Consider the following 17,667-nt stretch of genomic DNA (forward strand, 5'->3'; position numbering starts at 1 on the left):
AACGGTTGCACAGTTTTTGGGGATTTTTGTCGCCATGGTTACTCGGAACACTTAGAAAAGTCATAGCACACCTTTCCCGATCAAACCGCACATTTTGATATAGGATGTGTGGGGTTTTTCCCAAAACTGTGGGAGGAGTTGAGTGTCAAAGTTTGTGGTGGAGAAGTACATTTAGATAGTTGGAGACTGACAAGCCCCCCCTAGCCCCTCCCCCTCCTCCTCCTCCTTACCTCACGCACACACGCACCTGTGTCTCTGTCGAAAACCCCAGACAACAGAGAAAATAGGCTCTTTTAAAGTTGTCATATCTCATGAACGGTAGATGATAGAGCTAAAATTCTTGGTTTGTGAGCGTCACAAGGCTCTGAGCAGCGTTCACATGTAATGTTGTGAGAAAGGGGTGAGAATTGACCGAGTAATGACAGTTTTAAAATGTCCTGAACTTGACTTTTCAAAAAGTCCAAATCCAAATTTTTAACATGGCAGTCGATGGGGACGTTGACCGGAACTCTCTGCGCAATTAGGTGATTTGAAGAAAAACCGCAAGTCGTATGAAAATAAAAACAACACACAGGGTTAGCCAACAACCATAGCAACATTTCGATGTAAAAAATGTCTTTTTAAGTTGGAAATTGTGGGCAGGAGAGGAGTTTGTTTGGAGATTTTAAGTGAATAGTGTTCTACTTCTCACTACAGTGTACACTCTAGCTACCGCCCACGCACGCAATACACACCCATTATAAAATTTCAAAACGTATTTTTTTTTGCAAAACTTAAACTGCGATTGTGTAAAAACCGTAATATGTATCGTAACCGTGACTTAGGTGATAAAATTCCCAAGTCTTGTGACCCGTTTAAAGTTCAAATCACGTTTCTACGTGAAAGTATGACGACACTGTGAGGCTCCGAAGCGGGCTTGGTTTGTCGACTTTTGCCGCCCGTTTCCCATTCATGTCTATGTGGAACTCGTTAAGGGTTTTTTGCGATTTTTGTCGCCATGGTTACGCGAATCGCTTATAAAAGTCATAGCACACGATTCCCGATGAAACTGCACGTTTTGATATAACTTGTGTCAGGGTTTTCTCAAAGCTGCGGGACAAGTTACGCGGCAAACTTTTGGCGGAAGAGGAAAATCAAGCGGAAAAAGCGCGAAGGATTATAAGATGTGCTTGCTCCGCAATGCATTTAGGCCTGAACTCTAGTTCTACTAGAGTTGAGGCCCTAAATGCATTGCGGTGCAGGCACCTAAAAAGCGCGAAGGATTATAAGAGATGCTTGCTCCGCAATGCATTTAGGCCTGAACTCTAGTTCTACTAGAGTTGAGGCCCTAAATGCATTGCGGTGCAGGCACCTAATAAGGTCGGTAATAAAGTGCGTGTGTTCAGAGATGGTCTGCGTATCTTAGTTGTAGCAGGTGGTTATTAGAACCAGTCTGGTTCTTCTTTGACCTCTAGCATCAACGAGGCATTTCTGCCTGAAGAACTGGTGATTACTGGATATTTTCTCTTTTTTTTGGACCACTCTGTGAACCCTGGATATGGTTTTGCATTAAAATCCCACTATATCAGCAATTTTTTTAAATATTTAAACCAGCTTGTGTGGCAGCAACAACCATACTACATTAAAAGTCACTTAAATCACAATTTTCCCCCCAATTTGATGCTCAATTTGAACTTCAGAAGGTCGTCTTTTTGACCATGCCTCCATGCCTAAATGCTTTGAGATTGTGATTGGCTGATTAGATACTTCCATTAGCACAGTGGTTTTCAAACTTTTTATACCCAGTATAAAGAAAAAGTTGAGTTCTTGAAGTAACACTATTATTACCAAAATTTAAATACAGTTGTATAGTGACAAAGGTATAACATAGATTAAGATTGAGATTGAGAGAGTGATAAAGTGACTTTAAATATTGGTATTTAGTATTTTTTCATATTCTATGCACTGGTGGAAAAACAGTATTTCTGATTCTCCTTCAAGTACCACCAGAGGAAGCTCACGTACCACTAAAGGTACACGTACCACACATTTGAGAACTGTGAGTTTGCACCTGAAGGTACTTTGTGCTCACCTGCAGGCTTTGCAACTCAAAAAAAGATAAAGTTCAGTTAAACACAAAAAGCAAAAAGCTTTTCAGTCATCTCAACTTCCTGCTCTCTGCTGCCTGCCGCATAAAGAAAGAAGAAACCAAAGAAGAAGAAGAAGTGGTGACTGTGCATGAAGATTGATGGTGGAACCATCATTCTTTTTCTCTCTCTTTCTCTCTACTCTGGCTGCGAGACGCGGCACTACATAAGAGAAATGGATGTTATTTGAAGCCGACTCATTAGATAGAAGAATCCGAGCCTGTGGCTGTTCAGTGTGCTGACACAGATATGAACACACTGAGCTGCAGAAACACTCGCAGGCATGCGGTGGAAGGCAGGCACAAGAGAGGTCTATTTATGGGCTTTGCTTTGTGTTGAATTGAGCAACTGAGGAGTGAGATCCAGCACTTTATCACACAAACAGCAGAAAAACAAGAAACCAAAGACTTGCCACTACAAGGTTTGATTTATAGAAGTGTTTTTAAACACAGGTTGGTTCAACCTGCAGTACATAACCGATTATGTTATATGACTTTACTTCCTAATTGTGAATATTTCCTGTTTTTTGCTTCATTTAAAAGAAGAATTAAAACTGAATCACCTTGGTTTGTGGACCAAAGTTGTTATTTAAGGGAGCAGGTGTAGTGGCCAAGAGTTGTCTGTTTACTGTATAATATTTACGCAACGGCCAACAACACCAAATGCCAGAATGGAAATGAGAAACAACATCTGTGACTTCATCTTTTCACGACCTAACTAGGTTTTTTGGGAAGAAAATCTATTAAGAGCTACAGTATCTGCATGCAAATGCAGATACATTTAAAGAAAAGCTGACAAACGATGCAGTTTAGTCAATATGTCGTCCACTCAAACTCAAACTCAAACTCAATAAGTTTATAAAATAGAAAATGGAAATGAGAAGAAGCTCGTTCCCTTGACGACTGACTCTGCATATCCACGTACTGACACTGTAAATCCTATCAGTGTTTCTGTCAATCATCAAAGAACAAATTACTAAGACCACTTTATTAGGTTCACGTGCTCAACTGCTTTTTCAATGAAAAATATCTGCCACAACTCTGTGAAGACGACCTGCTGTGGTTCAAACAGAGCTTCAGAATGTGGAAGAAAACGTGATTGAAGTGATTTTGAACATGACATGGTCTGCTGAGCTTAAATGAGTATTTCAGAAACTGCTGATGTGCTACGATTTACAGAGAACGCTCCAAGAAAAGAGAAACTATCCAGTGAGTTGACTCCAAAGTAGGGCTGCAACGATTACTCGAGCGATTCGAGTAACGCGATTACAAAAACTCTGCCTTCAACCTTGAAGCATCCATTAGCTAACGCTTCCGGCACATGCTAACGTAAACATTGATGTTAGCTGATTTAATGTAGCTTACTAGGGCTGCAGCTAGCAAATTTTTTTTTTGTCAAGTTTTCTACCGATTATTCCTTGATTAATCACAATGACAGATCTATTTCACTTTCGTCTGACCCGTTGGGTCCCGATGGGCTCGTGTTGGGTCACCTTTCTCTAATCCGGACTCTCATTGGATTAAATATTGCCTGAATGATATGACACAAAGCCATCTGAGTTTGACCTCTGCAGAAAGAGTAAAAGGAGCCCCATTACTTTAACATCTGCTGTGAGAGCCAATAAAAATCCCGGGGGGATATTTTATTTTCCGACTGCTTCACACGGCACTGACTTCACTGTCTGCTGGTGTGATTCAGGTTTCCGTGCTGTGTCAACTCTTCCCCTTTTGCCTTTCTAAAATAAAAAAAAAATGCATTTTATGTAACAACTTGTACCAAGCCATGCAGTTCCACACTCGACATATTGTAAATTCCCCCCATTTGGGTTTTATTATTTTTTATATACACTTAATGTTCTACTCTAGGGAGCAGCTAACTCGCTCCTAATTATACTTAGCCTCGTGAATTGCTCAATTTGCCCTATGGGATTTAAAAAAAACTGAAAACTAAAAAAGAAACCACGAAACCTTTAAAAGCCAGTGTTCAGTCTCTTCCACTGATTCTGTTCCAGACAAGGTCAGGGATTCCTCTCCCTCACTCAGCTCTCAGCCCACTTCTTGGCATTTGGCACACACATCAATAAAGGCTGTAAATAATTGCTGCGGTATCATACCTGCTCCTGCGGCGGCGAGCGGAACTCTTTGGTCTTCTTGGCGGTGACGGCGGCGGACAGGTTGAGCGCCTGCATCAGCTCGTTGTAGCGGAACTTCTGGTTGAACTGCAGCTTGGACACGAAGCTGTCGGAGAATGAGACGATGGACTCGATGCGGTGCTTGAGCTCGCAGTCACAGAAGTAGTGAAGCAGCTCACACATCTGAAAAGAGAAAAAAGGAAAAAAAACTATGGACTCTGAAGGAATGCTAAATTTATAGCAAACTGAACTCTTTCTCTCAGTCTGAAATATTCAATGGAATCCCTTTTTATGTGGTAAATAACAGAAACCATATAAATGAGTAGATCACACATGAATGGATTAGACTACATTATGTTTATCCAACAGATGGAGTATTTTTGACAGTTTATCTCAAAGTACCAAGTAAAACGTAGTTTCTAAACTGAACAATCTGGTGTTATTATGGGACTCTTTTTCATGCTTATGTTCTATTTTTAAAAATGGCAAACACTCATTTGTAACATTTATTTAACATTTAAGATCATTTTGAATTCGCAAAATGAATAATTTGCAAGATAAATCAATTACAATTTCATTTAATTCAGATTATTTCAAATTTATGCATATAAATCTTAACTATTGTTTGGGTTAAGTCTGCAAATTTCCTTGGGGAACCAAAAATTTATTAAAATTAACTAAAATTGATTTCAGTTACACACATTAACCACTAGATGGTACATGGCATGATTTCACTATTTAGTTTTAATTTCCACAAAGGTGAAAATGACTTTTGAGTCACTGCCTTTCTTTAAAGTCGTTGCTCAGTAAGTGATAAATTATTGCAGCTGACAATCGCTGACAAATGAGGAGCTAAATGTAAAATTTTTGGGGGTTTAAATAATCTAATCTAATTTTTTTTACATACTGAGATGTCACAGTGAAAGTAATCACCTGGCGTTTGACCGACTCGGGCAGCGACTTCTCCAGCAGACCTTTCGCCGGCGATTTACTCTCCTTGGTCTCCTCTTCTCCCGCCTCCACGGCCTTCTCCTCGTTCTTGTTCACTTCCTCCTTCTCGCCCGCCGCAGCCGCCTCGTCAGCCTTGCCTTCCTCGCCCTCCTTGGTTTCCCCGAACACATTGGGGTCGATGAGGAGGAGAATCAGCTGCACCTCGTCGCTGGTCAGGACTCCCATTATCAACAGCGTCCCGATCAGCTTCAGGATGGGCACAAACTGGTACTCGACGCTGCCGCCCACCGGGTCTCGGATGTGTGTGCCGCCGCCCTGCACGGCCTCCGTCAGCATGCTTATGGCCTTCTCTTTCAGCACCACCAGAGGGATCTGGGGGCTGTAGAGGTACTGGTGTCGCTTGGTGTTGATGATGCTGACGGGGGAGAAGTTGACGCGAGGCTTCAGGGAGGTGCTGAGGCCCACGCCGGGCAGCGAGTGACGCTTGGACTCGTCCGGGAACAGCTGGATGGAGCGTGTTTCATCCGTCAGCGGGATGATGAACTCGTTATTCATCATTAGGCGAGCCTCTTTCGCAGTCTCAAGATGGATGCTAGCGATGGGCAGAAGAATTTTTGTTATTATGTACGTCTCGCAACCTTTGTCGTTATATATACATAAATAAATTGGGTTGTGAATCAACACCCATGACTACAGATAGCACACATTCTCCACCTAAAGTTGCATTTTCATAGAGAAAATGAAGGTAAGCACTTAGTGTTCAGAGAACCAGACGGCATTCATAAGGTGTGATTAAATCCAATTAGGGCCATCTGTGATTGAGCTTAAATTTATTGTCATTACACGAGATTTCATTGCTCTGGATGAGTGCCAGCAACACAAATCCATCACTGTGGCAGTTATTAAGATTTATCTGACAAATGTACTCAGTGGTCTTCTGTAAGCAGTTAATGATGATGGAGAGTTGACCATCATTGGATTATCTGAGGAAACATTGTCTGGAACACTGCAAACTTTAAACCTTTATTAGATTATGTGATGTTCAGAGGAAGTAACGCACCTGATGAGGACGTTGTAGAAGCCCTCTCTCAGCATGCCAGAGAGGTACTGGTTGTCGATAGTGTAGAGGAATTGCGATTGATCCAGGTGGCTGCAGAGGGCGTGAGCGACGCGGGTGTTTCCCAGAGCACAGAGGGCGCAGTAGAGCTTCAGCGTGTGGTAGTGGAACTTCCTTAAGTCTTCGTGCTCGGATAACTCGAGGATGTCCAAACACCTGGAGGAGAGACAGGGGAAGAGTACGGTCAGGGAAAAGCAAGGTGTCATTTACATCTGCAAACCAGTCAGAGTCAGTTATTCCAAGATACTTTTTGTTTTTGAGAAGAAAGTCAGCTCACAGTCAAAGTGCATCAGGGCAGATGGATAATTTCCTGAATTTCAAAAATTCATTCAAATTATTCCTTCAGAAGTTTACAAATATTTTCAACGGATCCTTGTTCAGGGCGATGCCGACTATTATGATGGTCAATTTCAAGTCATTCTGAGATACTTTTTGTTTTTGAGAAGAAAGTCAGCTCACTGTCAAAGTGCATCAGGGCAAATGGATCATTTCCTGAATTTCAAAAATTCATTAAAATTATCCCTCAATAGATTTGCAAATATTTTCAAAGGATCCTTGTTCAAGACGATGCTGGCTATAATGATGGTAAATTTCAAGTCATTCCGAGATACTTTTTTTTTTGCTGATGAGCCGCTGCCTGCCTGGTGCAGCATGATAAATCAGTAAAACATTAAAAGTGTTCACATTGTAAACATTGCACTTACAGCATAATAACAGCATCATGACTTGGTGACATCATATATTTGCTTAACACAGTATTTAATTGATTGTTTTTCATGTAGCAGTCCAAACCACTTTTTAATCATAATAATCATAAAAGCAGCCTGGCAGCATTCACATATCCCCAATGCTACTGACCCATGACTTCTTCCCTGGAGAAAATGCACAGCACGGTAAAACAGTGTGGGGTAGAATTGTTATCACAGTCTCACACACACCTGTTCTCCTCAGGTATATGAACAACCATCATCTGCTGCGGCTCCAGACACTGCACCACCCAGCCGTGTCGCTCGCTGACTCGCGCCGTCTCCACGCTGAGGAAGGTGTTTGGCATTCGGCTCCACAGCACGGCCACGATGGTCTGCACATCCAGCCGCGGCGGACACTGCGGCACCGGGTTCCTGTGCTCGCTCTTAAATATGGCAGAGGAGAGCGGCATGGCATCCTGGCAGCACAGGGAGAGGGAAAACAATATATAAATGGTATTAAATCACAGGACACACGTTTGTCCTGTTGTATCATGATTTGAATAAGTAGTAGTTACAGATAAATTAATTAATACACCAAAATAAAACATTATAAAAGAGAAGGAATCTATTATTCTGCACTAAAACATCCCATCCCAAACATCTATCTATGCTTACTAGAATCTATATTTTCTATCAAGACCCACATTTTTTCCTGAAAAATTGACTGTGATACCGTTGGGACAAAGCAAAAAAACTTCTAATATTTCTAATATTATCTCATATTATATCTCATTTCCAATGGCGATTTTAATGTGAAAAGTTTTTCTATAAAACAAACAAATAAAAATACTTCTTGGTGGAGACATTTATTAACCTGACATGATTAAAAGTACTTTATATTTATAAAGAAATAACTGTAATCTAATTTCAACCAAATAAGCTCATATTCCCAGTGGAACACTAGACAGATTAATGCAAAAATAGAGGTCTGTGTAATGACATGACAAACTGGTTCTGCACTGTTTATCATATCTAAGCTATTAATCAGTGTGAGCTGAAGTGACGTGTCTGTTCAAGGTAAAAAAGAAGTGATTAAAAGTCAGTAAAAAACAAACAACAATGACAGTGAATCAGTGTCGCATTAGTACAAATCACTCAAACGCACAAACCTTGACCTTGACGAATTCAAACTGGAAGAGGTTTGGACTGGTGGGGTGGATGAACACAGCTGGGAAGAGCTTAGTATTTGGCTCCACCTGAAAAACACACATAGCTTCCGTTATTCACACTCCGCCGCGTACGTAATTCATTATTCCAGGCTGTGTTTGCAAGTTGAGCTATTTAAAAACTACACGCACACAGGGAGAAAACACGGCTATCCCCCATGGAGGAATCTAAACTCTGTACTCAATACTTATTTCTTCCATTTCAACTGTCAGCGGGCGTTTAACCTTTCTGCTCATGGATTAACTGCAGCTCTGATTTTTTTCCAGGTGAAAGTGTTCGCTGGTAAAGTCAATGACAGCCATCAAAGAGATAAATACACAGAGCAGAAGAAAAAGAGAGCAGCGCTTTGATGTAGTTACACGGAAATAAGCTTTTCATCAAGGTAAGAGCTTCTCCTCTTTTTGAAAGAAAAAGAGAAAAAAAAAGCCAATTCACGTCTAAATCACAGGCTGAAAAACAAAGAGAAAAAGCAGACAGTAACACAGGTAAACACAAAATGAGACTCGATCGATATTTCAAGCCTGAGCCTCCAGACTGCGCTGGAAAATCACTCGTCACAAAGATCATTTTGATCTCCAGTCTGTATTTGACCAGCCTAAAATAAGCAGCGGCTCTGCAGTGGAATGAGTTGTCTTTAAACCCTTAAAGTACAGGGTTCGATTCCTAGTGTTGCTAGTCTAGTCTAAATGCTAATGTGTGTCTGGGCAAGACAGGTAACCCCCCAAGCTGCTCGTGCCGGCTGTGTCGGCAGCTTGTGAATGGATATGAATGATGTGAGATTGGGGGGAAAAAAGGAGTGCTAGCATAGATGTGCAGTATGAATGAGTGAGTGAATGGGTGAATGGCAGAAATATAGTGTAAAGCATCTATCTATCTATCTATCTATCTATCTATCTATCTATCTATCTATCTATCTATCTATCTATCTATCTATCTATCTATCTATCTATCTATCTATCTATCTATCTATCTATGCTAACTAGCGTATGTATATCTTTCTATCTATCTATCCAATGCTAACTAGCATCTATCTAACCAATGCTAACTAGCATCGATCTATGCTAACTTGAATCTTTCTTTCTATCTTTCTATCTATCTATCTATCTATCTATCTATCTATCTATCTATCTATCTATCTATCTATCTATCTATCTATCTATCTATCTATCTATCTATGCTAACTAGGATCTATCTATCTAGCCATGCTAACTAGCATCTATCTATCTATCTATCTATCTATCTATCTATCTATCTATCTATCTATCTATCTATCTATCTATCTATCTATCTATCTATCTATCTATCTATCTATCTATCTATCTATCCATATTGAAGGCTAATGCAGTTGTATGATGTCCCTGCTATATTCTAATCTAACTGCAGTGTAAATGTGTTAATCTGAAGGTAGATCTCTTCAGTGTGCCCATGTTAAACAAAGCCAGATGTCAAGCGAAAAAAAGAAGCTGCACATCACTTTACAGTAATGACATGAACATAATTAAGTTTGGGAGCCAGCCAGAGAGTCTGTGTGCCTCGCTTCATTGCTCTGTTACGGTCTTATCTACCTGATAGGACGTGGGCAGCTCCTTCCCATTGGCAGTGAAGGAGACGATGCCAGTGGCCAGGTCGATCAGACAGCCGATCTCCAGGTCAGTGTTGCCGGCGGGGGACGGTCCGACGGTGTCCGCTGCAGACACCATGTAGCAGTTGCTCCTCTGGACGCTGCGGTGAAACAGGCAGGGAAATTAAAGTAAAAAAAAACGAATGAAATCCACAGAGCGACAACAAATATCTTTTCATTCCGCGCTACACACGTCGATACGTGTTGATTTCGGGGTCTCTTTGCTCATTCATATTCATTCTGTTTCACACCAAGGCTCTCGACTACATTTTACGCTCCTGAATATTGAAGGGAAGCGGTGGAAAGAGAAAAAGACAAGTCGATACGTCTTTAGTTCTTCAGCTGAGGGAGAAACGGTGTCATTCTCAGGTCAATTGACGGATTACAGACAACTAGAAGAAAGTTGAAGAAAGTTCAGCACGCTGACAAAACTTTTCCAAGTCATTTGTTTCAGATATATATAGTTATTAATGATGATGATATACATTTATATGTGGTGCTTCATATAAAGCATATGGCAAAATATGTCAAAAGTTACCTGATTAATCAATAAATAAATCAAATAAAACTGGTAAGAGCATGTTTTATGTTACTCTGGATGTACACAATCAAAGGGGATGACAACCATAAATTTAATGAGGGGAAAAATAAAATGTCTCACTTGTTCCTGTTCACAATTTTTTGCTAACTGGACACAAACTGTGACAAAGTAAGCAAGCTCTCGTCTAATAAAATCTGGGGCTGTCGTAATAAGCAGAATAGCAAACTGGACAGGTGAATATTTATGATATTAATATCCCAAAAAAAAAAAAAAAAAGTTGAGCAGTATGATTCAGCACAGAAATTGGATTCCGTCACGACATTACCACATATTCATCAACATGTGTCTCACGATATTAAGCTGCTCTGGAACACCCAGAGCTATCCTGCTATAATGAGTCATTTTAATGGGTTTTAGTAGGGACTCGACCTTAAGCTTAAGGGCCTTAATTCTCACGCGACACAAAGAAATATGACACATAAATAATGGGAAGCGGTGGGAGAATTAATCGTGAGAAGACACAAGGGAAATGTGTCTTCACCTCCTGAGTTAACGCTAACCTTTTGCACAGCACTACTATTTTTACTTGAATAAACAAAACAGATCAGTGATTGTTCTGCACTGAACATCCACAGCTCGTTCTTGTCTGTTTTTATGTGCTGTGTGTCAGTAAATACAGTTAGATGGATCTCAAAGAATTGTGCATTTCCTTCTCATTAAATATTGAGTTTTATGACAGAAAGTCGGTACATTTGTCACTAGTCGTTTTTTTTAAAAGGAATAAAAAAGTCTGAAAAGTCTGTAAATATGCACACGGAAACAACACAAAACATAAACAAACACTATTTCTCTTTCTTTCCTTTGCCTCTCTGTTTCTGTTATTATATCTGTATCTTACAGTCCTGGTATATGTACTACAGCGTTTTAAGACGTTTCAGGGGGTTCCGTGTGGACAGAAAAAGATTATTTACTTTTACCGTTTCCGTCTGGAAGTTGTAAGAGGAAAAAACTTATTATTCAGCCTTCTCTAATACTAGTAACTCACATTCCTCCTAACTCAACTATGCAGTCCTCCTGAAGGTCAGCTCTATGTATCCGCATAGAAACGCCTCCAAACTCTTTAAATACCATAACTCTGGGTCTCACAGGCAGACGGGTTCTACATCTACTGGTTCATGTTTGGCATTGACCCAGTTCTCCTCAGATCTGAGCTGCTTCCAATAAAGCTTTTCAAGCTTAACTCATCTCTGCCTCCAGAAACTCCATCCTAATCAAATCTCCACAACAGACGTGGCCTAAAAGTGTACGCTGTACCTTTAAGGAGGAATCCACACAAATCAGGAAACTTGCCTCTCATGGACTCGGCCCCTCTCGTCTCCCAGGGTGACGGTGACCGTCTGGGTCTTGCTGATGCTGAAGTTCTTGCTGTAGTAGTGATAGTCCGGCGTGACCCAGCCCACCCACACTAAGGCGGGGTCCTGTCCGGCAAACACTCTCACAGAGTGGGAGTACTGCCATTAAAACAACAATAAATAATCACTCTTATACTGAGCAGAACACAGCCTTCATGACAACATAGTTTCATCATATTGTGTATTTACAGTGGTGATGCTGGCGTAGTCGACTGTTCCGTCTTCTTTCGGGGCATGGCTGCAAAAAAAGAGAGAACAAATCATGATCATTTGTTGCAGTGCAGCTCCCAGACAGACCACTAAAACAATTCCACTGCTGCCCTCAGACGATGATATGTTGTCAGACACATCGCTGACGTCTCACCTGAGTTTCAGCGACTCTTCCAGTAACTTGTCGGCAGAGTAGAACTCCACAGGCATGCTCAGGCGGCAGAAGACCATGTCGCTGTTGCTGTTCTGCGTGCCAAACGTCTTGTGGGTGACCTTGAGGCAGGGAGGGCTGTCCACCGTCCCATCGATCCTCGTCACCTGAGGGGAGAATCAATACGGAACATGTCTACCATCAATGGTCATCATGGACATGAAGCCAGTGCTTAAGATTAAGCTGGCACCAAGCCGTACTAATGTATTTATGTCTGAGAGCTATAACATACATTTTTAAACTGACCTCAGGGGCCTCTCTCTGAGTGGAATTTGCATGACTTTCAATGATGTCCGTTTTAAAATGTATTAGCTAATGTGAATCTTTGTGAAATAAATATATCATAAGTGAAATTAATGATTTCAGGTAGCTACATGTCACTCTAGATGTCCATAATTATTTTTCTTTGTCATTACAGATATCTATAATTCAATTGTAGATATACCGTTCAAAAGTTTGGGGTCACTTAGAAATGTCCTTATTTAATATAAGGAAATGCACTTTTTTTCAATGAATCTAACATTAAATGAATAAGAAATACAATCTATACATTGTTAATGTGGTAAACGACTATTCTAGCTGCAAACGTCTGGTTTTTAATAGAATATGTACATAGGTGTATAGAGGCCCATTTCCAGTGTTCTAATGGTACATTGTGTTTGCTAATGGCGTTAGAAGGCTATTGGATGATTAGAAAACCCTTGAAAGCCCTTGTGCAATGATGTTAGCACAGCTGAAAACATTTTTGTTGCTTCTTTATTTTGAATAAAAATCATTATTTCTAATCTTGTCAATGTCTTGACAATATTTTCTATTCATTTTGCAACTATTTTGATGAATAAAAGTGTGACTTTTAATGGAAAACACAACAAAAATTGTATCGGTGACCCCAAACATTTGAACAGTAGTGTATATACACAAAGAAAATTGTGGAAGTTATGACTATCCATGATTAAAGTTTGAGATTTTAACCTCTTAATTTTGACGAGTCACTATTCCTGTTCAAGTCTTGTATCTTCAATTTCCTTGAAATTTTCTCATATAACATGTTTATTTCTGTTTGAATGAACTTCATTTGTGTATTGCCACCTGTATATTTTAAATTTGCCCAATAATTTTTTGATTTCCATGTTCTGCAACTACAGTTACTCTTAACAGTATCTTCACCTAACAGCTCAGAGACTTGATAGATACAGTAAATACAGGTAAATGTCCAATGGGAGTTGAACCAAGAACCAGTTTACTTCTCAATAACCAGACCAAATGCCGGCAAATCCTCCAGATGATCCTTAATAGTTCTAAACCCCCCCATAAAATGTTATTGAAAATGCTTTTTTCTTCACCTCCACGTGCATGTGATCCTTGGGCACGTTGACGAAGGTGGGCAGGCGCTTGCTGAACCACTTGGTGATGTCTCTCTTCATGTTGACGGCGAACGGCTCGAAGCCTTCCTGGAGTCCGTACATGGTGTAGTACTTGAACGTCCTGGCGTCCTTGCCCAGGTTCATGCGGCCGATCTGAGACATCCCCAGACTGCACACAGGGATGAAACCTGCGGGAAGTCAGGGACAGCGGGGGGCTTTGTTGAGGGTTCGCCAGACAAGCTTTGACTGCCAAAGAAAGTGCTTAGGAAGTCGTAAAAGAAAAGAAAACTTAAAAAAACATCAACTAAGACCAATCTAAAAACAAAATTCAATCTAAATATGTGCAAATATTCCCAAAAGCTTTAATAAAAACACATTTTAAGACATTATTTAAACAAAGGCAGGGATGTGCTTGTTTGACAACTTTTCTGCCATTAAAAAAAGCTACTAGTCTAATTGTGATGTTTATTGCTGTATCACAACACAGAGAATTATTCATTTTAATGGCTTCACTTTATACCCTATGTGAGTGTCCCTGCCCCTACAGTTTCATTCTCAAACCCAGATGGGGACAACAGTTTGTGGAGGAAATACAACAAAGACAAACGACAGATGAATGACAAATGAATGGATTAACACACACAGAAGTTCAGCTCTCACCGTCTTCCGCCTCAAAGTCAGTGAAACAAAGCTCAGAGCCCTTGCTGGTGATGAGGAGTTCTCCATTCAGGGTGAAGATCATGGACTTGTCCTCCATGTCGATCATGCAGCCGACCACGTCGCCCTTTTTCCAAGGATGTCCAAAGTAGCGGCTGCCCGCATGCAGACGTCGGCCCTTATGGAATTAAATAACAAAGAATTGAATACCAGTATTGTTTTGGTACCTAAATATATCAATTATTAGTCTTTTTTTTTACCCTGTATCCATCAAAAACAAAGGCCTGGTTGTCCTCTCCCAGTTCCAGATCAGGTCTGCAGCCCGGTCTGGCCCAGCCCACCCTCATGTCAACTCCGCTCAGGATCTCAAACTCAAAGTACCACTTCCCAGTTTTCACCGCGTACGTCTGCTCCACGCGGAAGAAGCGAATGGTCTCGATGCTCTGGTTGCTGTCCGTGTGCAGGACTGCGGACACAAGGAGACATAAGTTTCAAAATAAAATGGTTTGTTTTCCAATGTGCCATTATAAAGTTTATGATACAATATCCATATATTCTCCAGCCCTATTATGCACCTATATAAAGTATCATGACATGAGAAAAGCTATGGTCCTAAATTTTGGATATTGTCATATTGTGATGAAGTTTCTGTGATTTCCTGGTTTTTATAGGCTGTTGTGAGTGAAAAACACAACATTTTTGTCAATTAAATACAACACGTAATCAACAAAATTATATTTTAAAAAGGTCACTTAATAACACTAACCCAATTATTTGTGTAATAGCAGAATTTGACCATATTTACAATGCCATTGTTTCTAAGACACGTAAATATCCTTCATTTAAAATGAAATGGAAATTAACCAGGTTTGATGAAATAGGGGGTGGATATGTGTGTGTGTGTGTGTGTGTGTGTGTGTGTGTGTGTGTGTGTGTGTGTGTGTGTGTGTGTGTGTGTGTGTGTGTGTGTGTGTGTGTGTGTGTGTGTGTGTGTGTGTGTGTGTGTGTGTGTTTATTATGCTTGTTTTCACATTTTTGTTATGACTGGTCTTTCATCTGAATACTGAGGGAGCGTTTGTGTGTATATAGTGACAGCGACAGGGCGGGTGGGGACAAAGAACTTTTATAACGTCATATTATTGAATGACTGAGGGTTTTTTGAACAGTAGAATTCACTTTTCATGGACACTTCCTAGAGTTTTCAGTCAGATTCCAACCTGTTTGCAGTTTTACTTGTGCAATAATGCTGTTTGCTCCATCTATCTTGACATTTAAAAAAACAAAAGGTTCCTGTGTGGAAAGCAGGAATGTTGCCAGGCAACACAAGAACTGCTATACTGAGAAATAAGGAGAGTGTGTGTGTGGCTAAATCATCTTTTCACAATGGTTTGGATGTAAAGACAAAAATAACTGATTTTTCAGCAGATTCCTCACCCTCCTGGTCCGGGGGGTCGATGTCATATCCATATCCAACCACTGTGCGTATGGCCTCTCTCAGACTGTCTCTGTTGGACTTCTTTGTGCGCTCGTCCAGTAAAGCATACGGCACCAGGCGAGGATTTCGTCTGTTCTTCAAATCCTTGAACATTTTGACAAAATACACTTTCAGACAAAGTTACAACTTTGCACGACAAGTTTATGAAAAAATAACTTTACCTGCTGGATGCCATAGGTCCATCCTTGTTTAATCCTGTCCTTGGCCCACACGTTGTGTGCGTTCTCGGCCAGTTTATCGACTAGAACCTCCTGACCTGGGCTCAGTTTGACTTCAGCGAGGTCCAGCGGCGCAGGCTTATATCCATTAGACATCATATAGCTAGATATGGCAAATGATTTGAAAGAGATGAAGGGTGAAAAGAACAGCATTACAACATGTTCACGGCTGAAGGAGGGCTATTTCTGCTTCATAGTAGGCTGCATCATATAATACTAGGCAATATATCCATATTTTATCTATAGGGTGACATGAGACAAGATATTGTCTTAGACTGTCATATCATGGTATCTGTGATGACTTCCTGGTTTTAAAGGCAGTTACATTGATAAACTTCATATTTATTATTGTCATTTACAACAACGGCAAAGCAAAACAACTCAATTATACTTCAAAAAAATATACTGCAAAATTGTATTTATAAACCATATTTATAGGCAATTTAAGTGTTTTTAACACATGTAAATATCCTTTATTTAATATTAACAAGCCAAAGAAATAAACCAGTAAAGGTCATAACTGTATTTTAAGCATATAACACAGATCATAAACTGACATTTTATTTTTGAGTGTATTTACAGTGCTTTATATCCCAATATATCTCAGATATTGGGATATAGACTCAGTAATTCCAGATATTATTTATAAGCCATATCACCTAGCTTGACAAAAATAATTATTTAATTTACACTGTGACATATATCGATATCAAACCATATAAAAAAAGTATGTTTTTCCCATATTGCTCAGCCCTAGCATCATATTTATTTGTCTTTGCAATGCTGACATCTAAAAAATGATACAGCATGCAACTAAAAGCAAAAAAAATAACACATTTACTCTTTGGGTAGCTTGATTTTCTTCAGATCGTCCTCAGCGTGAACGTTGACCTGAGCAACGTGGCATCCCAGCGCCAACAGGGTCCTGAGGGACAAAAACACAGAAAAGGATAGAAGAATGATGTAAATCATTCTCAAGCCTCATTACAATGTCCCTTTTTTTCAGACGATAACATTTTACACTGCTTATTAGACGACAATTAATCTCAGTCAAGTGACATGGTTACATTCCGAGTAGCAGCCCAAACTGTATGTATATTTTGCCATTAAACTGTGAAAATATAGGTGGGAGATATCTGTAATATGCCTATATTGTTGTGGATTTGATATTTTAGTATATTTTAGTGTGCCTTGTTGATTTTGTGTCATATTTAAGGTGTTAATAAAGTTTCTATCAAATCCAATCTAATCCATAACTGAGTCCCTATAGCAAGTGGTTGCTTTAAATGTTTTCACAGTGAGATGACTCAGCCTTAGCTGAATTTAATAAGAGTTTGGAGCAAAAAATATCTTTAAAAAAATAAAAATCAATAACTGACGTTGCTGAGACGCTGCGAGCTCCCACATGTTCTGCTTCTTTAATCTTAGCTTTAATCAGCTCTGGCGCAGCAGTCACCAGGGAGCAGCTGTTCATTCCATGAATTCCACAAAAACGTAAATTGGATTATGTAAGAGTGTAAAAGTGCGTGTCCCGTCCTTACTTTAGAGTTTCACTGGACATCTGCAGATTGTAGTTCCTCTCAGTTTCAGGCAGCTTGGCGAAATCCACCAAGCAAGGATGCTGCCTCTTGTTGTCATCACGAACCTGGAGAGAACGCGGTCGAGAGCGTCATTAGCATTATGTTTAAACTCGTTAC

The 17,667-nt window shown here is 40.1% G+C and overlaps 1 protein-coding gene across 1 annotated transcript in view; it reads right to left on the reverse strand.

The window, feature by feature from the left end:
• ryr3 (ryanodine receptor 3) overlaps positions 1-17,667 on the reverse strand; it is a gene marked incomplete at its 5' end in the record, with an annotated part of 151,678 nt that overhangs the window by 79,625 nt on the left and 54,386 nt on the right. Inside the window, 16 exon segments of the mRNA XM_083898806.1 lie at positions 4,240-4,440; positions 5,191-5,800; positions 6,269-6,481; positions 7,264-7,490; positions 8,184-8,270; positions 9,807-9,963; positions 11,754-11,914; positions 12,005-12,053; positions 12,180-12,343; positions 13,580-13,788; positions 14,261-14,435; positions 14,518-14,723; positions 15,692-15,836; positions 15,914-16,073; positions 16,812-16,895; positions 17,512-17,615. Of these exon segments, the coding sequence (XP_083754932.1) occupies positions 4,240-4,440; positions 5,191-5,800; positions 6,269-6,481; positions 7,264-7,490; positions 8,184-8,270; positions 9,807-9,963; positions 11,754-11,914; positions 12,005-12,053; positions 12,180-12,343; positions 13,580-13,788; positions 14,261-14,435; positions 14,518-14,723; positions 15,692-15,836; positions 15,914-16,073; positions 16,812-16,895; positions 17,512-17,615 (2,952 nt within the window).

This window comes from Microchirus variegatus (genome assembly GCF_963457635.1).
Source record: "Microchirus variegatus genome assembly, chromosome: 12".
Classification (NCBI taxonomy): domain Eukaryota; kingdom Metazoa; phylum Chordata; class Actinopteri; order Pleuronectiformes; family Soleidae; genus Microchirus; species Microchirus variegatus.